General features: G+C 38.5%; 3 protein-coding genes across 5 annotated transcripts; 1 reads left to right on the forward strand and 2 right to left on the reverse strand.

Moving 5' to 3' along the window:
- The first annotated feature begins 771 nt into the window (after positions 1-771).
- lhfpl5b (LHFPL tetraspan subfamily member 5b) lies at positions 772-2,707 on the forward strand. The gene is made up of 3 exons (XM_057357241.1): positions 772-1,189; positions 1,617-1,887; positions 2,070-2,707. Exons 1-2 carry the CDS (start codon positions 772-774, stop codon positions 1,865-1,867), a joined length of 669 nt encoding a protein of 222 aa, XP_057213224.1. The 3' UTR covers positions 1,868-1,887; positions 2,070-2,707.
- srpk1a (SRSF protein kinase 1a) lies at positions 2,331-13,510 on the reverse strand. 2 transcript variants are annotated; one of them, XM_057357240.1, is made up of 16 exons: positions 13,435-13,510; positions 12,664-12,718; positions 11,672-11,799; positions 11,057-11,165; positions 10,876-10,963; positions 10,652-10,739; positions 10,353-10,459; positions 9,909-10,074; positions 8,960-8,985; positions 8,553-8,763; positions 8,091-8,387; positions 7,657-7,757; positions 7,018-7,125; positions 6,840-6,909; positions 4,435-4,527; positions 2,331-3,471 (listed from the first exon to the last, which is right to left on the reverse strand). In XM_057357240.1, exons 1-16 carry the CDS (start codon positions 13,445-13,447, stop codon positions 3,287-3,289), a joined length of 1,845 nt encoding a protein of 614 aa, XP_057213223.1. In that variant the 5' UTR covers positions 13,448-13,510; the 3' UTR covers positions 2,331-3,286. The 2 variants fall into 2 exon arrangements, with proteins under 2 accessions (XP_057213223.1, XP_057213222.1); XM_057357239.1 differs by lacking the exon at positions 4,435-4,527 and adding an exon at positions 3,726-3,818 and having other exon boundaries at positions 13,435-13,509.
- A 461-nt stretch (positions 13,511-13,971) lies between these two features.
- mapk14a (mitogen-activated protein kinase 14a) lies at positions 13,972-24,788 on the reverse strand. Of its 2 annotated transcripts, none has more exons than XM_057355897.1 (12): positions 24,381-24,788; positions 22,758-22,887; positions 21,988-22,046; positions 20,399-20,510; positions 19,940-19,969; positions 19,523-19,570; positions 19,319-19,433; positions 18,528-18,599; positions 16,841-16,920; positions 15,269-15,347; positions 14,977-15,150; positions 13,972-14,878 (listed from the first exon to the last, which is right to left on the reverse strand). In XM_057355897.1, the coding sequence occupies exons 1-12, from the start codon at positions 24,497-24,499 to the stop codon at positions 14,811-14,813; spliced, it is 1,086 nt and encodes a 361-aa protein (XP_057211880.1). In that variant the 5' UTR covers positions 24,500-24,788; the 3' UTR covers positions 13,972-14,810. The 2 variants fall into 2 exon arrangements, with proteins under 2 accessions (XP_057211880.1, XP_057211881.1); XM_057355898.1 differs by lacking the exon at positions 16,841-16,920 and adding an exon at positions 17,258-17,337.
- Positions 24,789-25,465: the final 677 nt, after the last annotated feature.

The following is a 25,465-nucleotide window of genomic DNA, read 5'->3' on the forward strand; positions in this document are numbered from 1 at the left end:
TGGCCCCCACAGCAAAGGTTTCACATCACGCCCGAGAGGAATGCAAACGTGAGAGTGCAGACTTTTGTGTTTTACAAATTCTCTTGTGAGCAATAAATCTCTGACAAATGTGAAGTTGTTGTTTTATTCGTGTCGGTTCTAAAACACCATTAGCAATGATCTCTTATTTTATCTCTTTTTCTCTTTCTCTGGTGGAGATTGTTGTTTGGAGTACTAAACAAAAACTTTCTCGGCTGCAGGGAGTTCAGAATAAATAAGCAAATGAGAGGGTCTCTTTCTCTGTTTAGATATGACTTAAATATTGACAAATTATGCACTTAAAACACAATTTTTACAAAACAAATAAAACTAGGCCTACATTCATTATTTACAGTGACATTTTTAAAACACGTGACGACTGCAGTATTTTAATAGATAGGCTATTAAAAGATACACATAGAATGTGCTTAATGTTGTTATACTGGTAACTTTAAAACAATGACATTTCATTTTGTTGTGAAATAACACGTATATCTGATTACAGTTTCTAAGAGAACAGGTTATTGTCACCTTATTCCTCTGCTTAATTTACCATGAATAATTAAAAAACTGACACCTTTGCTTGGCAGCAAAATCTTCTCTGGCGCTGTCTCCCGATGACGATCTCACCTGCATTTGAACTCCCAGAACTTGTGTAAATAGAGATTTATTCCGTGAGTTTAAAGAGAACTGAAGTATAATTGGAGCTATCCGTCGTGCTGGATTCTAAAACGCTTGTAAATTGATCAAATCATGGCGAACGAGAAAATGCTGCCAGCCCAAGAGGCTGCCAAAATCTACCACACCAACTACGTGAGAAATTCCAGAGCCATCGGCGTCCTGTGGGGAGTTTTCACATTATGCTTCGCCATCATTACTGTGGTGGTCTTTATTCAGCCCTACTGGATTGGTGACAGCGTTAATACCCCGCAGGCTGGATACTTCGGACTCTTTCACTACTGTATTGGCAACCCCATCACCTCCGAACTGGTCTGTAAGGGAAGCGTTTTTGACTTTGGCTCGATCCCATCTGGGGCTTTCAGAACTGCTATGTTCTTCGTAGGCTGCTCGATGCTACTTATCGTGGGTACGATTGTGTGCTTGAGTCTTTTCTTCTTTTGCAACGCTGGGAGTGTGTACAAGATATGCGCGTGGATGCAAACAGCTTCAGGTGGGCAAGTAGAATTGTCACGTGATTTATCGTACATTTTAAATCTTTCTATTTATGGGGTTTGTTTTCATAAACCAGGTGTAGTAGCCTATCGAAATCTTCCTCCCTGTGAGACTCATTTGTTTCCCGCTACTATGAGTTTAGGATTATTTGAGGGGTGGGCTTTAGGGATAGGAACCATCGGTCAGCAGCTTCCATTGAATTAGCCAATCAGAAGTATAGGACTTAAAACTCACAGGGAGACAATTTGAACAAAGTGCTACTAATGGTTCCAATAATATTGTATGGCTGTATGCAAAAAAATATATTTGTAATATAATGCTTTATTTCATATTTTTTACATTCATCATTACCATAATATCAAGTTTGTTGTATAAGAGTCATGTAGTTTAAAGTGCGAGTTGATCTTTTGCATTTGTTGTTCTAGCCGTGTTGATGGTGATGGGTTGTATGATTTATCCGGATGGCTGGGATGCTCCGGAGGTGAAGCGAATGTGTGGTGAGAGGACAGACAAATACACGCTTGGGAACTGTACCGTGCGTTGGGCTTACATTTTAGGCATCATCAGTATCCTGGATGCGGGTTTACTGTCGCTGCTTGCTTTTACTTTGGGCAACCGGCAAGACAAGCTGCTGCCTGAGGACTTTGAGGTGGAAACAGGAAAAGACAGTGAGTGAAGAGCTCAGCCATAAGAAAGGTACTAAAAATCGATTTTGAGATTAAGAATGGATTATTTCTACATTTTGTAGCATGCTATGAGGTCACACGTAACGTAATGTTGAACTACCACTAGACACACACAGCTGTAAAATCCAGCACAGAATGGTAGGTTGCAGATATTTACACTTTTTGTTGATCAATATTTCCATTTGTTTACAGATAAAGACAGAATACAACACATGCCTAATTTACACAACTGCACTGCAGTGGACATGAAACAGGAGTCAGATGACTTTGAATTCCCAAGTTATATGGAAAACAAAACGTTTGTCCTCATGCCTTGTTTTCTTTTGCTCTGTATTTAGAACAATCGATGTTTTTTATTTTTACCTATCCAATAAATTAGCACGCATTACAGATAAAATGAACCAGCTTTCATCTCCATTTGTAACAATTTGAGAACAACAAAAAAGGTACACCCATCTTCCAAATGCTTTATTAAAACACTTCTATCCAGCTAAATAATCTTAGCATAGATGCAATAGTAGGATTTCTTTTAAAAACTGTACATGGCTGTAATATACAGATCAAGGCAAACTCTTTGGTACACATATATACAGACACACTCACATGCACATGCGCGCACACAAGCAAATACACAAACAAACGCACTCATACTATCGTTTTGTTTTGTTTTTCCTGCAAAAATCCCATTTTGGTGGCCTTTAACGGTTGCTCACTGAGTAGAAGCTTCTTGTACACATTTACGTACTGACCCATAAGTGAGAAGACTTTAAAATCGAATCTGCGACAGACAAGATCAAAACCTACTTAACTAACGCACACACGCACACGCACACACACGCACACACACACACACACACACACACACACACACACACACACACACACACACACGCACACACACACACACACACAAAGAGACACTTGTATAGTTTCGAAAAAGAGAACGAAAACACAGAGGTGTAGAGAATCGATGCAAAACAGAATCTTAAATTATACTCTACAGTCATAACGTAACCTACCAATTCCCTTTTCATACCCCACATTCCTTCCCGCCTCAGTTACAATTTCTTGTGCATTGCACTGGAGTCCGACTTTATCTCAGGTTTGCATTGCACATAACTTGGAAGTTTTCCTCTTAATGTTTTAGAAAAATTATCTAAATGGGTTTCATCTTTTGCCAAAATAAGAGGGACAGTGTAAAGATCACAGACGGCACCTCTCAACTCTGAAAAAGCGACATTAAGAACAAAACGGACAGATTATTCAGGTGAGCCAAGCGTACGAAAACACTCAGATGAACATAAAAATAACTACTCTGATATACCATAAAAATTGGAAAGTGATCTGTTGCAGTCTCTTGAGTTTACGGAGAGATAGCCTGAAGTATGTGCAGTGACGTCGAGAAGCCACTAGAGGGCGAGCCAAGGGTGTCGCAAACATTCAGCAGCCGTGGCTCTTTTCTCTGGCAGGAGATCTAGCATTGGAAGTAAGAAATCGGTGAAGGTCTCAGCCTCTTCCTGAGGCCACTCGTATTTATCCATCAGTACCTCCAGCAAACCCCACGGCTTCAATTTAGTAATGTGCTTCAGGTCACCTATGGAAAGCACACCATTAGCTGCCCAGGTTTACCACTAAACAAGCACATCTGTAGGTGCATTAACATAGACACCTCAGTTCAAGCATCATTTATTGCAATGTGTACCATTATTTTTTTTTTACATCTTGCAACATGCACAACACAAATACACACAAAAAGATCTAAACACTTGTGTTAGTAAGACAGTTAGATCTTTTCCACTTGCTGGTTCTGCGTACAATTTCAAGAATTTATCACAAATGCCACGTTACCTTTCTTGGTGAAAAAATCCTTGGAATATTTTCCGGTCAACATGAGTTTGCGTGGGACGACCCCCAACAGTTCAATGATCAAAGCAATGTGGTCTACCGTCGCACAGTCACACACAGACAGTCGGGGAGGGAAGGGTGAGATGGAGGACAAAACAAAGGACAAATTGATGAGAGTTAATACAGTCATTCATCCATCCTGAGAGAAGAGAGGAACGAGGAAAGGAGCCGCAGTGGCCACGTCTTGACAGCACCACGATAACAATCACATAGCGAAGCACTTAGAGATCAGAGGCTGATCAGATTTAACTTTCTGAGAACTCGACCGTATAAAGCCGAAGTCTGTTTTCAACTTTCAACTGCCTTTGGGTGCTTTATGCACATTCAACAGTCACGCAACACTTTTGAAGCTGAAGACACTTCATTTGTCTATTGTGTTGGGAACCAGTCAGTGGGAACAGACTGCATGTGCAGCAACACGGAAATAATGATCAAAGCTGAAGTCAGATTGAGACAACCGTCTCTGCATTCACTTGTAAGAAGAGTTCGATCCTTTCTGTAATAGGTTGTTCATTTTCTGAAAAATCTTGAGTTTGCCAAACAATAAAGGGTTGATGTGACCTAAGGGTGTGCTGTCATTGAAGCTCCTGCGATCTCCGCTCTCTTAAAACTCCTCCCTCAGGGCGGGGCTCTACCTGATTGACAGGCGTACCTTGCCAGCTGAAGTATTCCTGTGAGAATTTCCCGCTCAGAGCAAAGTGACAAGGAATCTGCCCCAAAAGCTCAATAATCAAAGCAAGGTGGTCTGAGTGGGAGAAAGAGGGTCAGAATGAACGAGATCATGGAATGGGGAGAGTGGCAGGAATATGGACAGGGTTCTACAAATGAAGGTTCTGGAGCTTGTTTTATTTATTTTTTTGGACTGTACTAGTCACACTGTATCCCTGAAAAAATGTGTTTTGGAAAAATGGGGATGCCATCTTAATACATTCAGTCTTGCAAACTTACAACTCGGCTGAAACATTTTCTTCATCAACTACAGTTCAAAAACCGGTAGTTTTACCGGTAACCACTACTAAATGAGAACTTGTTCACTTTCCCTGCCCTACTGACATAATATTTGATCTGCTATAAAGAGATGACTGAACACTGGCCGCTTCCGGGGTCTGAATATACGTGGAAAGAACAGAATGAGCATGGGATGGAACACAGTAAATAATAAAAAGCAAAAAAAAGGAACTCAATAGCCTACAGTCATCAGGTTTCTCAGTAATGAAAATTCAATAACTACCTTCCTCTTTGTGATGACATAAAGGGAAAGAGGATCAAAGTGTTATTGTGCTCAATGTTTACGAATATGACATCAGTGGATTCCAGTGCAACGTGGTCTACCACAAGTCCATGAACGTATAATGTTCTCACAGTAGCACTGTTTTAAGTTTTAAACATCACTACTGGTTTCTGGCTGTCTTTACAGTTTTACTTCTCCAACGAAAACATTCAATCACTGAACCTTACAGAATTACTGAACCTTGGAGAATTCACTCGTCTCTTTTTTCATCAAGTCTCATGACATCAGCTAGATACATGAGCATGACAATGATTAGATTAACACTACATTGTAATGCATTGTATATCAATACATTCCTGTATTAAAAGTAACACCCATAAAGTGTCATTGTGAATACCTGCAAATCCTGAACATGACTAACGTAACCGCCAGTGTGTTAAAGTGATACTTCACCCAAAAATGAAAATTCTGTCATCATTTACTCGCCTTCGAGTTGTTCCAAATGTGTATATGTATGTCTTTGTTCTGATGACACACAGAGAAAGATATTTAGAATAATGCTTATAACCAAACCGATCTCAACACCCCTTGACTACCACAGTAGGAAAAATTACTTTTGTTCTGTTGAACACAAAAGAAGACATTTTGAAGAATGCAGGACAGCAAACAGGTCTGGGGCACTTTTGACTACCATTGTTTTTTTCCTACTATGGTAGTGTTGAGATCTGTTTGGTTAGAAGCATTATTCCAAATATCTTTCTCTGTGTTCATCAGAACAAAGACATTTATACACATTTGGAACAACTCGAAGGTGAGTAAATGATGGCAGAATTTTCATTTTTGGGTGAAGTATCACTTTAAACAGTGTCTAAACTGGTGCAAACACTATTAGATCAAAGACGTCCTAGACAGAACGAACGAACTAAACTTGACTACTGGGAAATAAATTAGGCTTTAAATTAGGCACACACATTACTGTCTTAGTCGATGGTGTTAATCATTATGAGTCATTAACATGGACAACAAAATAGGATCAATAAATGAAGCAGGGGATAAGAGAGAAGAAAGAGGTGGAGCGGAAGAGACATGAAGAATGAGAGATGGAGGAGTGAGGGAGGAGGAAGTGAGTATCAAGAAGAGACAATATGATGCGTCACTTTGCAGATTTAATGGCTCTGATTGATAGCAGGGAAACAAGCACAGGACTACAACCACTAAAATTGCAATTTAAATAAAAAACAAATCACTTGCAACTAAATTGTAGGGATGCACCGAAACGAAAATTCTTGGCCGAAGCCGAACATGATGTGAAACACTTGGCTGAATAATACCGAACACCGAACATGTTTTTTTGCATTTCTTCTAGACAGACAGCACGCTTCCGTCTAACGTAAAGTTACCGACCGGTAAAGACGCTTTCATTTGGAAATTTACTTCCGTGCGGCAAGTCCCGTGCTGTGTCTTTCTCTGCTTTAAAATGCTCCACGCACACACACTGCCAAAATGTTTGCGGCAGTAATAAAGCGCACGCGTCTCTCTCTCTCTCTCTCTGCGCTGGTTGCTGCTTGATCGTATCACGAGTCATGTTCGGTAAAATTTATTCGGCCACTTCACAAATTCGGCCGAACACCGAACTTGCGGTTTTTGCTATTTTCAGCCAAACATTTTCGGTGGCCGAACATTCGGTGCATCCCTACTAAATTGTATATTGTTTTAGGTTTCAATACTGAATAAACACTTTAAGAAACTGACTTAAGAATTTAAGACTTAAAAAATCTGTCATAAGATTTATCTCACTTAACATATGCAAAAAAAAACGCTGTTACCTTCATCTCTGGAGTAATCTTCACCAGAGTGAGGCTCAAACAAATAGTCACCAGTGGCCAACTCAAACGCCTGAAAGCAGAACAGAATGATTGGTTACCCGTGCAAATCAGCATCTGTAAGTGTACGTAAAAGCAAAAATGATTAAAAAGGTTAAAGAATGTGTGTGGCGTTTTTCACCATGCAGGCTGTGCTCCATATATCGGCAGGTGTGCTGTATCCTGAGCCCAGCAGCACCTCCAGAGAGCGGTACTGTCGGGTCTGTATGTCTTCTGTAAAGTGCTTGTGCTGAAAAACAGAAAATCATATTCTTAATTAGCTCCCTCTTTATAGATTATATGAAATGATCACACAGGTACAGGAAAATAATTATTTTAATCTGGTTAATCTGGTATAGAGGATTACATAGCATCTTTATTTTGTCCTCCTAAACACTTAAATTCACTTTTTCAGAAGTTAAATATGCATTTAAAATATGCTAATCTGTGTAAAACAGAAAACTGCATATTTGTGCATGGAACACAAACTCCTATTTTTGGTCAGTTCTCCCAGAATAAAGAAATATGTTATATTATAGTTTTGTTATATTATGGTGAAAAATCTGATTTACAAAACAATTGTGAACATGATCAATGCTTATAATTATTTTAAATACTTCCTGTATATTCTCTTGTTATTCACTTTTGTGTTTGTTTTTGCTAATAAAACCTTAACATAACTTTAAATAATATTTAAAAAGCCCATGAACTACAATTTCATGCGATTTTACACCTGCCTAACACTGACCAGGATTGAAATGTTAAAGGTGAAGATTCTCACCACCCAGCAGGCGTTGCCCAGGTCTGCAATCTTGACGTTAATCTTGTCAGCATTGAGGGGATCTAATGGATTGACCAATAGGCTTCCAGAGGACAACTTGTCTGTAAAACAGGAAGTAAAGTCAATAAAAATGAGAGATCATCTTAGGTGTGGGCTTTGGGATCACATCATTTCAAAACAAACATTTCCAATAGTCTCAGCAATGATTATAAAATCCACCAATTTATCCAAAATCAGTCAACAAAATATTAATACACCGCACCAGCGTTGAACAAGCACAGATTTTGAAATACAATTTGGTCTACTAACTTTCATGTAAGCATCAAAGCAAAAAGGAAGAACGAGGTAAACTTGGATTAAAACCAATTCTACATTCTCCACAGAAATTTCCCTTGTACTCTTCATCCAAAAACCAAGCCATCTGCATCACTGACCGTTCTTCAGCTTCTCCTTGTTCTGTTCCCTGGCTCTGGTTCTAGACTTCTGCTGTTCTTGCTCCCCGGGGTGCAGCTCTTCCTCCTCCAACTGCTCTTGGCCCGAGGTGCCGTTACTGTAGCCGGCCTGGTCCAGTTCTGGGGACTCCGCCCCGTTACAGTACTCATACATGCTCAGAGCTGCGTCCTCTGCGTCTGTGGGGTGTCTTGTGTGCAGTTGGGTGTCTTGTTTACAGGTAAATCCATTACAGTTGAGCTCCACTGAATCATCTGAGGTTAGTCTCTCTCTGGTGTCCGCTATTACCAGAGGTAAAGAAAGAGAATATGAGGGGGGGGAATATGATGGAAACGTGATGGAAAATTATTTGCATTTTTAACCACAAATCCCAAACAAAAGCCTAAATATGAACTACCAATTATCTACATAAGCAAGAAAACTATACTGCACAAATGGAAACTAACTGATTATGTCTTCAGCAGTGATGTCCTGCAGTGATGCCTCTCTGAGTGGGTGGCAGGAGGGGGATTTAAGGGATTCAGGGTCATCTTCCTCTTCACCTTCAGGTGCGACCTCCATCTCTTCTAAGTCCATAATGCATTTCTCCAGTAGCTCAGCCTGACGCTTCTGCTTCTTTTTTAGCTTCTTTTTCTTGTTTTTTGACATTTTTGGCAGCTGCAGTAAAGCAGTAAAGATGCCAAAAGTTCAATACCAATATTGCTTACAAGCAACATTCGAAATTATTTCATTACAAATGATAATAAATGAACTACAATAACTGAAATAAAAATAATAATACTGGAAAAGTCTACTAAATAAATAAATGTCAATGATCTGTGTAGCCTGGGTGATAAAGGTAAAGGAAACATACCTGTTTAGGTGCTGGGGCAGTGCTCACTGAAAGAAAGAGCATGACTCATCAGAACACAATAGGAGCTAACAAAGCAAATACATCATTTTAAGAATGACACTGGAGGGAGGGAGAACGAAAGTGAACCAACAAGTTGTGCAAAGTGCAGTTAAATCGGCTAAATGAGCTGGCAGGAAAAGCTGCAAGAATATATCTGGAGGGATTCTTGGCCTAAAACTGTGCCCTAACCAGACACACGCTGCATAAAAAACAATAATAATAATATAGAATCCACTGTCGCAAGTGGTAAGGGCAAAAAATTCTCTCATTCTTTTATTATTATAATTTTATAATAGTTTAAACAAACTTTATTTCAAACAAGATATGTTTGTCTTTTTCACACAAACTGTTGGCTAACAAACACACCTGTACCCTACACCAGTGGTTCTCAAACTGGGGGCCGTGGACCCCTGGGAGGCCCCAAGATGGATCCAGGGGGACCACAGATTTTGTGGCATTATATGAAATATAGACATTTATCATACATTTTATATAATCAAACATCAGAAAAATAAGACAACCAACCAAAAGTATTGATGTCCCAGGATTGTATAACAGAATTAGTTTTGGTTTAATTAAAATGATAAGTTTAAGATAATTAGTTTTTATAAGGGGGGCCACAAAGCGATGCACTCTACACAAAGGGGGCCGCACAACGGAAACGTTTGAGAACCACTGCCCTACACAATAACATAATGCTTACAATAAAACAACAAAAGACTGAAATGTACATTATACACTATATTTTCTCAGCAACAGTCTGACCACACGTGCGTCACATTAACTATAAACACTACTTATTTTCCATCAATGTAAATTACATTTACATTAGTCATTAAAAGGTTTTCAGTGCGTCCCTATTTAACTGTATTTACTGCACAAGTAAGTTTAAAAAGCAGATATTCTGTACCTGCTGACCCAGAGGGAGGGGGAGCACCTGCTTTCTGCCATTCAGTGGCCTCTGCAGCCAGTCGCCTGATATACAGCTCCTCAACGCTCATGAGAATGTTCTCTGGCTTAATGTCTGTGTGGATGATTTGACACTTGGTGTGCAGGTAATCCAGACCTTGCAGAACCTGAGATCCGAAAATAAGACAAAAACCATAAAACATATACTGTCAGCCTTCTAAATCTCTAATTGATTATTATACAAATGAAACAAACAGGGCAGACAGTTATCTTACTGTTTGTCTAATCAGATTTAGAATGGAGTCCAAATCCTTAATTAAATCAACTTGGCAAAACAACAATAAATAAGCATCTGTAACCACGGCCTCTAAATTAGACCTTGTCCTGGATTCAGTGGATCAAATACGTCAACACTGAGCTGTTTGTGCGGCGCGTGCAGTGTTACCTGGCGAATGATGCTCTTGACACAGGGCAGAGGTAAGCCTTGGTAGTTAGACTTAATAATCCATTTAAGCAAATGGTGACCCAACACCTCGAACACCATGCAAACATCTAAAAGGTCGAGTAAAGGTCCAACCGTTTTTGAAAATGTAACCAAAATGCACAATACAATACAAAAATCAGCACTCAAGTCAGCACAAGAATTTAGGGTGCCTTAAAATAACACAAGGCACCTGCTTTTAGCCCTCTTGACCCATTTTCACACCCTCATACACACGCACAATTCTTCACAGTCAAGGATACGAGTTCCATTGACCCCTGAGATCTTAAAGTCATCCAGCATCTGCACAACCATCTCTCTGTTCGGATCATCAGGGCCTGTATTTCTGACCTGAAAACAGTGCATTTCTTTTACAAATAGAACCCTACTAAAACACACTGCAAACAGTTTGGCTTAATAAATCTAAATGTGCTTGCCAAAGATGAAAGGAAGGGAATGTGACATTAGTTCAGTTCAGAACACTCACAGATCTCAGCAGCTTTATTTCATCCAGAGCTGTTTCAGTGTAATGTTCTGCACTCTTTACCACCTTCATCGCAACAAACCGCTTCCCTCTACAGACACAAAAACAGATAATCCAATAACTGAAACAGTGCATGCATGCAGGTGATAAAAAAATATTATAATTTGCATGACGAAAGTCTTACTGGATGTCCCAGGCCAGCCACACAGTGGAGAAATGCCCCCATCCCAGTTTACGGATCACGTGGTATTTACCATTAAACAGGTCCCCTATTTTGACATGGTGATAGCCTCCTAAACAATGAAAAGAATATTTTTCAGCTTGCATTCAAAAACGCATTGATGACACTTTAGTGGTAGTTTTTACTATGTTCGTTTTATGAGCAATAAAATGAAAGCATGTCAAAATTAGAAACTAGGACTATTCCTGAATCGTCATTTTTGAGCAAATCTCTAATGAATTGAAAATAACTTTAAATCATCCAATATACAAACATCAAGGCCAAATGAACATGCTAATAGAAATCCACCTATAGCAGAAATGTACAGCTACATGGGAGAGTCGACAGAAGAATACAGATTTGTTATTCGAGTTCCGTTTTTGTTGAACTTCCAAGAACAATTTTTGTTTAACCAACATAAACGTGTGAGGAAAAACGACTTCAAAAAAAAAAGCTGCAAAACAATGAAATGCTGCTCTGTTTTACAAGTGCAACCCTTTCTGTCATTTCAGCAACTGTCAGTCACATTTCACCAGAGAAGCAACTTCTGATGTCAAAAGAGATTTATTGAGCCGTTACCTTTACAGTAGTCATTAGGATCTTCTTGCTCCTCATCATCAGAGCCGAGGATCTCCTCGTCGGGCTCTTTTATCTGGGTCTCTGTAGGGGGATCCTGTTGAGATGCCCCGCGTGGAGGATGTGCTGGCCTGAGGGATGACGGTACATTTCATTTAGGTTAACAGTTATGTAAGAATGTGCATTCTTAAGTACCACTTAGCCTATAGAAAACAAGTCTTCCTCTTGACAGGCACTCTATGGTGATAATTTTTGTGTCTTACATAAAACAGATTGAAAACTATTTCAAAACCTTTCATTTACATTTCTGTATAGTCAAAAGGATCTATAACCTTAAAAACCAACAAATTTAATGTTCCGAATCTGATTTGGGTCAAAAGAGTTCATCAAACGTTCATAAGCATCTTTCAGTACGACCCAAATAAACAAATATAAAAAAGTCAACATACTGTTTAAATCGATCCCAGAGGCACCAGTAGAACACTCAATGTTTTGTTTGTCTATTGCACACGCAGTTTTGATAAACAATGAGATAATTGATACAGGGCATTTCTAAGCACTTGGTCCCATGGTAACTTGCATACAACAAGATTGCACCGCTCCATGCCCGGTTTAACCTTTTCAAAGAAATCACCTCTCTTGCGTCTTACATCAGACTATAGTGAAAGGTTGAGTGAAACTCGATATCTCATAAGCATGAGAAAGACATGCCATAATTCTGCTTAAAAGTTAACTGATCATAAGTTAAACACTCTTTGTGCATTTTGACTAGGACTAAATTGCCAGCAAATCCTTGATGACTCATTCTGCACCATAGAGTATGCTATATTAAAGCAACCAGATCTACACGGACCCGGGAAAACTTCAAGAAACAAGCATTACTCCGAAGTATGAAGCCATTCCTTCCAAGATTTAGTCTAACTTACTCTTAGTAAAAATTTAAAATATTCCCAAACTAAAAAAACACTGGAGGAAGGGAATGAAGCACAGCTCACTTTTTGGTCGACTTCTTGGCTTTGACCCTTTTCTTCCTCGCCTGAAGTGCCAGAACTGAAGTGATAAAAGAGATGCACAGTTACAGAACAATAAAACGAAAATAATAATTTTAACGAATACACAAGCATAGTAAAATGTGTGCCTTTATGACTTCCAAATTTAACCTGGCATTACAACAGGAAACACACAGACCGGCAATTATGTAATATTATGTAATTAACATAAACAATACATATCTGGGTGTTTACAGTTATCGTGAAAGAAACGTTTCGCTTTAAATTACTGTAGACGAGGATGTTGAACATTTATTGGATTTATGCATTTTTGTAACGACGGGAACATTGGGATGCAAGAATGGGGCTGAACAGAAATTCCTGAAGTTTCCACGACAGAAAATAGAAATAACGTTGTAGAAGATATCAACTCTCATCTACATAATACGTGCGCGCGCCCACACACGCACTGACGTTTAAAACAAATGAGAAAAGTTAAATCGCTTAAGCGATAGCGATATTAAACGAAATAAGTAAATGTTTCTATGGCGTCAGAAAAATAAAATTGTCTCACTGGAGCTGCAGTCTCGGTGGCTAAAGGCTAAAGCTAAAGACATCAGCCCATGCGTCCTAAGACAGGGCAAAACGCACATCTGTCTGCTCTAATGCTACATTGTTTATTTAAGTCCGAATGTAAATTAGTCATCCTGCCTCGCGTGCAGTCGGTGTAGTTTTAAAAGGCAAGTATTATTCATAGAAAGACAAGGAAGAGATTACCTTTTCTCTCCATGTTGGCCCCTTAGTTGGCGGCTTGGGTGGCACTGCGCATGCGCGCGCCTTGGAACGTGCGCGTCTCGGTTGCTGCGCGTCCACGATTCGTCATGCGTTTTAAGATGTCAAAAGCTCGTACGTGTGTTTAAACCTTGCACGAATGTAATGGAGTGGAAAAGAAGGATGTAGTATATTTATTTAAACTAAGTCATGTGTATGCCCACCTACCACGCCACATTTTATAGCTCAACACACCAAAAGAAAGCAATTTCATTGCATGCGACACTCGCAATGTACCATGGTAACAGTAACACCAACGTTCGTAACAACAATAATGTGGAAGCATTTTATGATTATTGCAGTAAACGTGTTGTAAATGCTTTAGGAAACGTTGTATTTATGTTGTAGGCCTGCCCTATTTAAGCCCCATTGTCACTTTACTTTTTTTTGAAGATTGTTTTAGAAGAATATCTTAAAAACATTTTTTGATGACTTCACACTCAATTTTTATCTTCACCATATAGCCAAAAATCCAAACAAAACTGAAAAATACCAGCCTTTATTTTCAGTAAACAATTATGTTTGATTCCATGTTTTTATGTGGTGCTAAAGAAGACAGATGCAGCCTTTCACGTTTATAAATATCACCTCAACAGTATATAAATATCTTACTCTAGTTTCAGTTAATAACATTTTAAAAGTGACTATGAGTCAGAATCATACATTGAGGTTGCATACAATACACAGTAGCAACCTCACTTGAACTCTCTCACACACGCACAGACACACATCAGCCTCAAACCTTTAATCTCTAACACACGTACACAAAATCTGGAAAAAGATCAGAAACAGAAGACCTACAGATGGGGAAAAAGATTAGACAAACTTATATTTACAAGCAATCTGAACATTTCACCAATAACCAATTTAACAATTTATATATAATGTCCATGAATTGACTGGGAATTAACAGATAGCAAATAAAGATGTTTTTTAAACATTGTAGAAGTACTGACAAAATCTCTGCAAGCATGTTATATTGTTTACGAAAAAAATCATAACAGCACAACTTAAACTAAAGTTCAAACTAACAAAACAAACTAAAGTACAGGACTTGCATGAATGTCATACATGAATATTACAAAATAAAAAAGGTCTAGAGCTTTCACCTGACTTATATTTCATTTGGAAAGATTTACTCTGTAATAAAATAATTTTCCATGTTCCTTCTATTTGGCGCTTGCAATTTCAACAGACAGCATTTAAAATTTAAAAGAAAAATGAAAGGACAAAAATCATACTGATTGGCTGATTTAGAATACTGCAAGCTACAGCATTACTGTAAAAGTAGTAAAGGTTTGATTGCCATCCAGCAGAAAAGGTCAAGACTCCATTTCATCTCCATCAAAGACGGGCGGTTCGAAACTTATCACCTCCTCATAAGTCAGACCTGTCCAGAAAATAAACAATTAAGATTCTGACTACAACATACAGTACAACTTCCATTTTACACATAAACAGAGCATCATTTCTCTTCAGCTGACTCACGTTTCCACTCTTCAATATCAAGCTCTCTGCTCTCAAAGCTCTGGTCGAACGGATCAGCCTCGGGCTCATCATCTGGGTCATGGTACTGGGCAAAGTATGGATCTGCCAGAGCCTCAGCGGCTGTGATGCGCTTATCTGTGTCCAAAACTAGCATCTTTTCCAGAAGTTCCACGGCTAAAAACATACTAGAGTTAAGTATCTTTAAAAAATAATAATAATAAAATCAAGTACCTTGTCTGTTGACAAAATATAATGCATGTGCACATACACACAAACCAATCTGCTTACTTACCAAGTGGATTAGCCCCAATAAACACATCAGCAAAATTCCTCTTGGGCATCTGAGGCAGTGAGTTAATGTAAGTACGAGCCTATGGATTGAAATGGATAAATTTGATCAAATAAACTTAAAACAGTTTAACGGTAGAATAAACACAGTCCTATCCAACAGAGTTAACATCTAACACTGTCATTTATAAAGTTAAACAGACAGTTCACCCAAAAATAAAAATTCTGTCATCATTTCCTCACCCTCGCACTGTTCCAAATCTGTATAAAATGTTTTGTTCCGATGAACAAAGAGAAAGATATTTAGAAGAATGCTTGTCACCAAACAGTTCTTGGCCACCTTTGACTACCATAGTAGGAAAAATGACAATGGTAGTCAAAAGTGCCCCAGAACTGTTTGCTTGTCTTACATTCTTCAAATTATCTTCTTTAGTGTTCAACAGAACAAAAAAAATATAAAACAATTTTTCCTACTATGGTAGTCAATGGGGTCCAAGAACTGTTTGGTTACCAGGCATTCTTTCTCGGTGTTCATCAGAACAAAGAAATTTATGCAGATTTGGAACAACATATACGTAAGTAAATGAAGACAGAATTTTTGTTTTTGTGTAAACTGTTTCTTTAAGATTTCTTTGCTTAATGCAAATTAAGATGAAGACTCATGCACGTTAGCCATTCTCGACTCAATCCCCATGACAGCAAGCGCTTGTGTGCTTGTGTGATTACTAACCCTGTGAATCATAAAACCACAGTGTCAGTATGCAGTGCCATTTGAATAATGCAACAAACAAGAAGCTTCAGAAGGCAGAGGGTTCTGTATACGCCCTTTTCACATGACGTCACGCATCTTCCGTTCTGCTGCAAAGCAGTGTATCGTTACTTCCGCTAACACTCCAGTTCATAAAGTGGCGGTAATGCACCTATAAGCTGGTTTGCCAACCGCTAGTAAAACTCAAGAAGAATAAGTTACTTCCGCTAATCCGCTAGCGCCTCAGAATGGAGTTTACCAAGTCCCTTGCACATCTGCCACAAAAACGGCTAGATGATGTACAACGTCTTGCAGACAAATTTTTGCTAACGGCAAGATCAAAGCTAGAGAAAGGATACAAATTCTTTGTTGATCAGTACCTGTTTGATTATGAAGGTAAGAGTTTTGTTTTCTTTTTGTGTTAGCGAAGGTGCTAGGATAAGTACTTGAATACGTGTTCTGTCAGTTTTTTTCACTGTTGTTAAATTCCTGCATGACGGCAAAACGGAAGTTCTTCTTCTTCTTCTTCTTGTTGGTTGCAAGACGGATGTTATGATACACTGCTTTGCGAAAAGGCGGAAGTTAAGTGACGTCATTGTGAAAAGGGCCTATTGGCAAAGCTCACACAGATCACTGAATAACTGAAGGACAGAGTACAAAGCAGTCACCCCCCAGAGAAAGTGGAGAAGATTCCATCCTGCTATTGTTAAATGCATTCATTACATAAATGCTTTAAGCGTTTTTATATAGAGAACCAAGATAACGAGACTGCAAGGGAAGGGCATGATGGGTATTCTGCACATGGGGATTGGGCTTCAGTGAGCTCACCTCATGGCTAGGCATCCTGCTAATAAGGGAGGCAGGTGGAGTTCCTGTCAGTCGCATTATCTGTTGAAGCTGGTTAATATCTTTGAAGGGCAGGTCAAGGAGCTCACGGTAAACAAATTTAGTGTCATGCATATCTATTAAAGGTTTTGCGGTTGTTATGTTGCGATTCTCCACTGCTCTAGGGAGGAAAGAAGAAAGATGCAGTGATAAACTGCACTGATATCCAGTGAAGATCATGCTTTGATTTGGCAGTGTATTGAATTCAGTTCATGAATAATACTGCCAGGAAAGACAAAATCAAGCTTGTTAGGTTTAGTCAGACATCCCAAACATGAAATTAGACAGACATTATTTTAGATTTCCAAAATAAGCACACACAGGCCACTTAAGCAAACCAGCACCTCCCAAAAAACTCACAGACTCTGATGATATTTTCATTAACAGCTCAGGTCCAGGAGTTCCAACTAGCAGCATAATGAGCTTCAACTGATCGATGTCTAGTAATATTACATATAGGAAAACTATTATGATTTAACAGGAGAGATCCGGAGTCTTGAGCTTCATAAACTGCACCTTAAAGAAAAAGCGTGTGTTGTAAGGCAACTCTAATGACAGCTGGCTCAATGTGCTTTGGAAAGAAGATGTTTAAGACGTCACAAAAAGTAAAGCAGGAAACCATTATTTTAGTTTCAGCTGTGCTTAAAGAACAGGGAAGCAGAGAAGCTTTGGTAACGTGTGAAAAGACAAGCAAGCTGGCAAAAATAGCAGAGGTTAAATATGTTCAGCCTTGCCCAGCAAAAGCAAGTCAGAAGTAGCTACACAGGTGTGTTCTGCCTGTGAGAGAGAGAAAATATTTGGCAAGCATTTGTGTTCCATGGCTGTAGGCCCGATGCATAAAGAGCAGGCAGGCCCTTCAGGATACGGAGTGTCGAATATGCAAAGCTGGAAGGAAATACGCTGCAAGTGCTGAAATGTGAAGAAAAGATTAGTCTCTGGGCTACAAATAAGACAGAAAAAGAGCGTGGAAAATATAGAGGCATGTCATCTCCTGCAGGATGTTTTATTGCGTTCTTAGAAGGATAGATCACATATGCTTAAAACACTGTTGCATCATGGGGCACAGCCTGGAGGCGGAGGCAACAAAAGTTCAGTGTATTGGCAGACAGACGTGCCGCACATTTATGTCATAGAACACACTGCAAGGAGGAAAATAGATTCAAATATGCATAAATCAAAATCTCATTAAGCACACTTTTTAACCAATGAATTTCCAAGGCATTTCTAGTCGACAGCAGTTTGCAGATATGACTTTTTCACATTTGAAAATTGCTTGGTGTATTTCAATTTGTATTTCAAGACTCAATCTTAGGAATTAATCCATTCAAACTATACTTTCTACGCAATGGACTCCTCAATTAAGTGTTTTTAATCAATACAAGTATTCAAGGAGCAACATCTAGCCAGTAAAATACTTCAGAGCTCAAATGAACAACAATCTAAATTAAGCCTAAAAAGTCCATGACTTTTATTAGTTATCAGGGCCTAAATCACACATTTAACTTTCTTTTTTTCATGACCTGGGAAATCATGCAATAATACTGATATACTTCTGTGGCTCGGAGCCATGAAGCAATTTACAGAGAGCGCACTGCAGTTCAGTGAGAGGGAAATAAGAGGAAAAGGATACGATCTGTGCCAGGGAACAGAGTCCTGCCCGTCAACAGCTCAGCCATAATGCAGCCCACTGACCAAATGTCCACTGCAAAACAAGGCCAAGCAATCACATCAGCAGAGAAACAGACTTTAAACACACTGACAAGCTCTTTGCAATACCTCACATCTGCACTGGTGTATATTTCACTGGTTTGCACTCTATGTGCCATTACCTATCTTCTTTTTCTTTTTTTAAATATCCCTGCTGGTAAAGTTGTATTTTACATATAAATATAATCTGTATTTTTTTATATATATTTTTATTCTGTGTTATTTGTATGCACCATGGGTCTGAGAGTAACGCAATTTCAATCCTCTATATGTATGTACTGTACATGTGGCAGAATTGACAATAAAGCAGACTTTGACTTTAACTTTTGACAACAACCACATGTTTCATCTCTTCACCAAAACTGTTTTTTCTGGTCCGGCTGTGTTGTCAATGGGCCATTTGTGTAAAATTGGTCACCAGGCAGAAACTGTGACATAATCCTATTGTCTCAAAAGAGTAAAAGAGAGTCTTTTTCATGTTAATTCCTCAGCAGTGCTTAGTAGAAGCTTATTGCTCTAATAAACAGTTTTTTTAAAAACACTTTGCAATGCAAGTTATTGCTGTAATTAAAAGTGATGTCAGCCATTTTGTTATATTTCACAGATGGAGCATCTGATTATTTTAAATAGCACCTTTACATAATACACTTTAAAATGACTGCTTTCTTTATCAGCAAAGCAAAACTGTATCACATGTGGGTAGAGTTGCATTACCTGTCATGTTGTAGTGCATCCAGTTGAGCATGATTTCTGGTGCACGGTACCACCTTGTGGCCACATACCCTGTCATCTCATCATCTGTGTGTCGAGCCAGACCAAAGTCAAGGATCTGAGAGAGAAAAAGAGGACAGACATACCTGTATAGTAAGCAACATTCCAACCAAAATTTGTGACTAAACATAAATACCACTTACTCACCTTAAGTTCACAGTCTTCATTCACGGCAAGATTACTGGGTTTCAAATCCTGAAAAAACAATTAGTGAATGGTATAAATGAATCAAACATTGTTATTAGCATCTTTACTAGTAAACATTACTAGTATGATGTATGTTTAAATAAATCAGAAACAAAAAGTTATTTAAACTTTTTTTTGTTCAATGAATTTTACATGTTTAAATGTGTTACTGGTAACTCTTAGTGTTGCATGCTAAACATCCTTTTTTTAGAAAATATGTAAGACAAACCAATTCTGTACAAATGAATGAAAAACAAATATTTTATAGACAAACGAGTTCAAAAAATTTCCTATGATACTCCTGAAATAAAGGCGAGCTTTGGAAGAGCTTTAAAAACCCCCGCAGGCCACTTCTCATACCCCAGAGGAAACACTTACCCTGTGAATTATGTCTGCTGAATGAATGTACTGATAAAAAATAGAGAGAGTTATGTTAGGAGATGAACAAAAAAAACTATTTGTGGTTTGTATTACAATGCATGGCAAACTGAAACATTTGTATAGATATTATCTTTCACAAATATTACTTCATCGTTATTAGTATTTTTTTTAGAGCATCTTAACTTGTACAAAGTGAAAAGTAAGTTCCTAGTTTAAAACAATTATAAAATAATATCACATTACCTTAAATATGATTCTACTTAAATCTAATCAAATGTATATTGTTTTTAATACATATCATTTCGGCTATAATAAACTATTCTATTCTGTAGCAAATTAACAATGCACCACAAATAAAGTGAAGGTTGCAATCTCTGTCTTTATCAGACTAAAAAGCTAAGATCCATTTTTGTATTTGTTACAAATAACAAGTGTAATTTCTTTCTTCTTAATTACCTTAAGTCCTCGGAGGATCTGATAAATAAGAAACTGAACGTGATCATCAGTCAGCTTCTGACACTTCACAATATTATTTAGGTCAGCGCCCATAAGGTGAGTCACTAGGTACCTGCCAATCAGAACACAAGAATAATGTTATTCTCCCACCAACTGTTGTACATGTTCTGTTCTGACAAACTATTTTATTTCACTAGCAAGTGTTTGACAGTGCTTCATAGTGAGCTACCAACTAACAAGACCAAAAATACCACGGCAATTAACATTGTTAATAAATTGACAAAAATGACAATGTCGGTAAGAACTGAGACATTAAATTATAAGAAGGACAGAGGGAATGGCTTCAGAAAATGACACAAACCGGATTAAAACAGGATAGCAATTTAATGGATGCCATTGATGTGAAAACGTTTTGGTCTCTCAAATTTTAACACATGAACAATATATTACACTACATTGTCCATTCAAAGACCTCATGGTATCTCACAGAAGCGTTGACTTATATCAGCAGGGCGGGGTTTCAGGTCAAACAGAGACACTATGGTTCAACACACAGCAGAACTTAAAATAAACCCTGCTTAATCCCAGAAACACTCTCCACCCAATAGGCATACTCACCCATAGCAATAATAAACAAATACATTCCACCCCCCACACAGATTTAGAGAGAAAAAACTGCAATGCAAAAAAAGACCACTTCCACACAAACAAACAAAGAAAAAAACAGATGCAGTGCAATCACACAAACACCAAAAACACACAAATCCTGAGTGTCATCTAGTACTGGAAAATCTATATTTACAGGAAGTTGCCTATTCTACAAATCCTCTGTTCTGGCACATAAGTGTCTCCTAGTTTCGTATAGGTGTGTGTGTGTGTGTGTGTGTGTGTGTGTGTGTGTGTGTGTGTGTGTGTGTGTGTGTGTGTGTGTGTGTGTGTGTGTGTGTGTGCGTGCGTGCGTGCATGCGTGCGTGCATGCGTGCGTGTGTGTGTGTGAAGGAACATGGATGCCCTTCATCATCTCTGTGAGTCAGGACTATTTTTAGCAGAAACACTGATGTTAAGTGAATGCAGCATCTGCTTTTACAACCTGGCTCTTTCCTCAGTAGCATTCCCCGCTAACTCCTGGCTGCTAGGCTGGAGCCAACAAGCACAAATAGCTTTGTCTCTGTGGGAACCCGAAGCTCCGTGAAACCACGAGAGCCTTTCTAAAAGCTTACACTTATGCATCAAAGAACGTGGGATTAATAAAACATTATTCTGCTTAAAGTATCAGTTATTAGGGCTAAACGCACAAGAGTGATTTAGGCAGACAGTGACGTTACGCTAAATGTTGCCAGCGCTGGAAGCCAAGCGTTTCTGAAACTATGTGTACGCCACAGAAAATGGTGTGCCAAGATGAAACAAAATAAATATCTCCCGTTACACTTACACAAATCTGTTTCCATTAAAAGCACTTTATCTGAGAGTTGACTCTGAAATAAAAGGATTTTTGCTATGAATGTATTTTTCCTAACCTAACTAAATGTGTTGATGTGTTGGGATTTGTTGCCTACTAATGTAAGAGAGAAAGTAACAGTCTGACTCACACATCATTAAACTCATACAGGCTGGTGGCAGGTGTGAAAACATCCAGCAAGCCGATTACCTATAGGCACAAAGAGAAAAAAAACACAAATCAAGATCGGTTAGTACAGCATGTGCTGTCTTGCAGTAAGATTTCATTCCATAACCTGACCGGGCAAATCTGGAATTACAACATCTAGAATTCTCAGACAGACAAAAACAAATAAAACAGCATTAAAAAATAAAAATGAACATGTTTTAAAACATGTGTGATAGAATTATAGGTTTATCTGACTGATTTGAGCAACGATTTGAACATTTTTGAACCTATTCTTTACATTTCTTTTGAATCTGTGTATTTTATTTTACTGTGTTATGGTATCTGTGCACTATTTTTGTTTCCGTGTACTGGAAGCTCCTACTGATTTGTCATCAAAACAAATTCCTTGCGTACGTAAATATATAATAAAGTACTATCTGACTTTCTGACTAAAATAAAGTGCACAAGTTGAATGGTGCATCTGTTTTATCTGGTCCCAATAATGAAAAACAGCAGTAAAAACAGAAGTCAACCAGTCATATCGAACACAATAACAGTGAGTAAATGATGATAACCATTGGTATTATTATTAAACATAACTTCCTGGAACTATCTGAAGGTGCCATGAATCACGTGACGCTCCAGCGTTTTGGACTTCTGTTGGCAGACCTCTCTCTCTCAATGGCTCTGGGATTACCTAACCTTAATCATTTCAGCCCTGTGGATTTAACAATATCAAGGATGCAAACTCACATTCTCATGTTTCATGTGCTTGAGTAGCCGTAATTCCCGGTAGGTGCGTTTGGCATGAATGATGGACTGGAACGGCCTTGACAGCTTCTTAACAGCAACCTTCAACCCTGTTTTCTCATCATACGCTGAGCTGCAAAACAGTAAACATGATTCAGACACAATGTCACAGTTTTCATAATATTTGTTGCGCAGCTGTAACTCAGACATGCTACAGCAGGACAGAATTTATGGATGATCTTATGTATTAGAGAGCACGCGAATTGAATTCAATCAACGTTTCTGTCTCTAAAAGCAAAAATCTGCCAAATTCTCAGTTCCTCATGTAAACAACACAGGGATTGAGAAAGGGAACTAAATGGTCAAACACGTCACAAAAGTGTAAAAACAGAACGTCTGTGTTTAAATAATAATCCGAATTTTAAACCACAATTTCAAAAAATATAGCATATTATTTTATATCCTATAACTCAGAGGCCTACCAGTTTTAAACCTCTGTGCTCTCTTTTTCGATATAATGTAGCTATCGAGTACAGTGCATAGACTGAGAGATGAGCATGGCACTTCAAACCCCATGCAATCTGTTCATCAGATATTCAATTACACGGACACAATAAAGCCCCGGTGAAATCTAATCTAGATAGCGCGGTTGCCTAGCATTAAAACTTCTAACAGTCACTTTAGTACATAAACAACCTGTCTACTCTCAGAAAAAGGAGTCATTTAGAAAACGAACCCGACCTTCAAACACCTGGCTGTTTAATATCACAGAGACCTTTCTGAAATCATTTGGAAACATTAAAGAGTTAGGTAATGCTGCACTTTGTATTGAGTTCAACAAAAACAGAAGTGCTCAGATGTTGAAAAATGATGTTTCCTCCAAAACAAAATCATCAGCATATTTTCATAACTCAGCTTTATTTGAGGGAGTGGAGGGAAATCTCATCACAAAAAAGCAGGCATCGCTCATAAGATATAGGATGAGCTCAGTGCGGTGTGTTGCACCTCATCTTGGGTGTTACAACCACCGCACAAGAAATTAAGTGTCATGAATCACTGACATCGTGAAATTACACGGGGAGATGACTCATAGCTTGTGTCTCACACAACCTAATGGACTGCAATACAGCATGCATGGTGGGGTGACCTCATTCAGGACAGAACCCACCAGATGTCCGCATTAAGACCACGCTATACCACAACGCATTAACATAAAAGTAGAATACTATAATGTAAGACAATTATATTATCAAGTTAATAGCATTGTGAAGCTTTCAGCTCTCAATGTCGAATCTGTTGCAACACGTTTCAATCATTGCTCCCCTGTAGCGCACGTTTCCACACACGTAAATATCACTTCGAAACTCAGGAGGAAAGCATGCGTGCGCGATGGGAATTACAGCATGCTGGACTTTGCATGTTTATGAAGCATAACTACACACGTTGTATCTCTTTGCAACACTACAAATACATGAACTCGGCGACTATCAGTCCCTCTCGTGAAGCAGACTAAGAACTTCAGTCTTATTAGCAAGTTTGCTAACGCGGTGCAATGCTGCGGGCCCATGAGAATGAATGGGGCATTTCGTTCCGCCAGCGAGAACAACATTAATATATTTAACTTACCAAACGGTTCCGTATGCACCAGAGCCGACCGGAGACAAGTTCTGATAGCGCACGGGGACCTCCCATATCGTCTTGTTGACGTCCTGTCGGTGGAAAGTGGGTCTTTCTTTCTGCGACATGCCTGCAGAACGAGCCCGCGAGGCGAGTTGAGACACTTCTGCTTTTCCCTGTGTCGCCTGCGGTTCAAGGTGGCCGAGTTCTCGTGCAGAGATAAACAGGATATAAAGTATCAAACAAGCGAATTAGGCCGAACATGCACTCGTATGTTTATAAGCGAACCGACTCGGCGTGTTTAATTCATGCCAGTAGATCCAGATATGCTTGGAATGTGACTATGCTAAAGTTGCTCGGTTCCGGGTCGCGTGAACGCTAATGTTATCCCGTTCGCTTCTCTCCCTACTGCTACAAATGAAAGTCACAGTAAAGGAAATGGAGCTTGCAAGTGCGCCCCCTGTGACGCATTCACACCTAGATAAAACCAGCAGAAAGTGAGGTACGATGCAAAACTTTTATTTGTATGATTTTTCATAGTCAGGTACAGTGTTGGGTGTAACTAGTTACTAAGTAATTAGTTACTGTAATTTAATTACTTTTCACTTGAAAAAATAAAGTAAGGGATTACTCTTATTTTTTCTGTAATTTAAATACAGTTACTTTTGATGTAATTAAACTAAATACTTTGTGTAATATATGTGTGTGCAATAGTGGAATTGACATCAAAATTCAAAGTCTAACTTTAAAATGAATGCTTTAATGTATAATTCTCACATTTGTAATACTTTAGTCAGTTAATAATTGTACTTTATGTAGTTTATATTATTTATTTGAATCAATTAAAAAAGAGCCATTTCATGTCTATCCTTGAATCACTGAACTAATCAAGGTTGATGTAGGATAAAGAAAGTAATTAGTAATAAGTAAATAAATACTTTTTGGAGAGAGTAACTTGTACAGTAATCTAATTACACTATTGAATATGTAATTAGTAACTAGTAATTAATTACTTTTTCAGAGTAACTTACCCAACACTGGTCAGGTAGTGGGATTTTCAGGACTGTCACATCCATAACGGTAGCTACATATTC

Source organism: Triplophysa rosa, linkage group LG17, assembly GCF_024868665.1.
Source record: "Triplophysa rosa linkage group LG17, Trosa_1v2, whole genome shotgun sequence".
NCBI classification, from domain to species: Eukaryota; Metazoa; Chordata; class Actinopteri; order Cypriniformes; family Nemacheilidae; genus Triplophysa; species Triplophysa rosa.

Coding starts and splice junctions, on each gene's coding strand:
- lhfpl5b (XM_057357241.1), top strand. CDS start 772: ATGGCGAACGAGAAAATGCTGCCAGCCCAAGAGGCTGCCAAAATCTAC. Junction 1,190..1,616: donor GTGGATGCAAACAGCTTCAG/GTGGGCAAGTAG, acceptor TTGTTGTTCTAG/CCGTGTTGATGGTGATGGGT.
- srpk1a (XM_057357240.1), bottom strand. Junction 8,986..9,908: donor CCCTCCCTCTGGGTCAGCAG/GTACAGAATATC, acceptor TCTTTCTTTCAG/TGAGCACTGCCCCAGCACCT. Junction 6,910..7,017: donor TATGGAGCACAGCCTGCATG/GTGAAAAACGCC, acceptor TTCTGCTTTCAG/GCGTTTGAGTTGGCCACTGG.
- mapk14a (XM_057355897.1), bottom strand. CDS start 24,499: ATGTCGCAGAAAGAAAGACCCACTTTCCACCGACAGGACGTCAACAAG. Junction 19,571..19,939: donor CAGCAGACATAATTCACAGG/GTAAGTGTTTCC, acceptor TTGTTTTTTCAG/GATTTGAAACCCAGTAATCT. Junction 19,434..19,522: donor ATGAAGACTGTGAACTTAAG/GTGAGTAAGTGG, acceptor TTTCTCTCTCAG/ATCCTTGACTTTGGTCTGGC.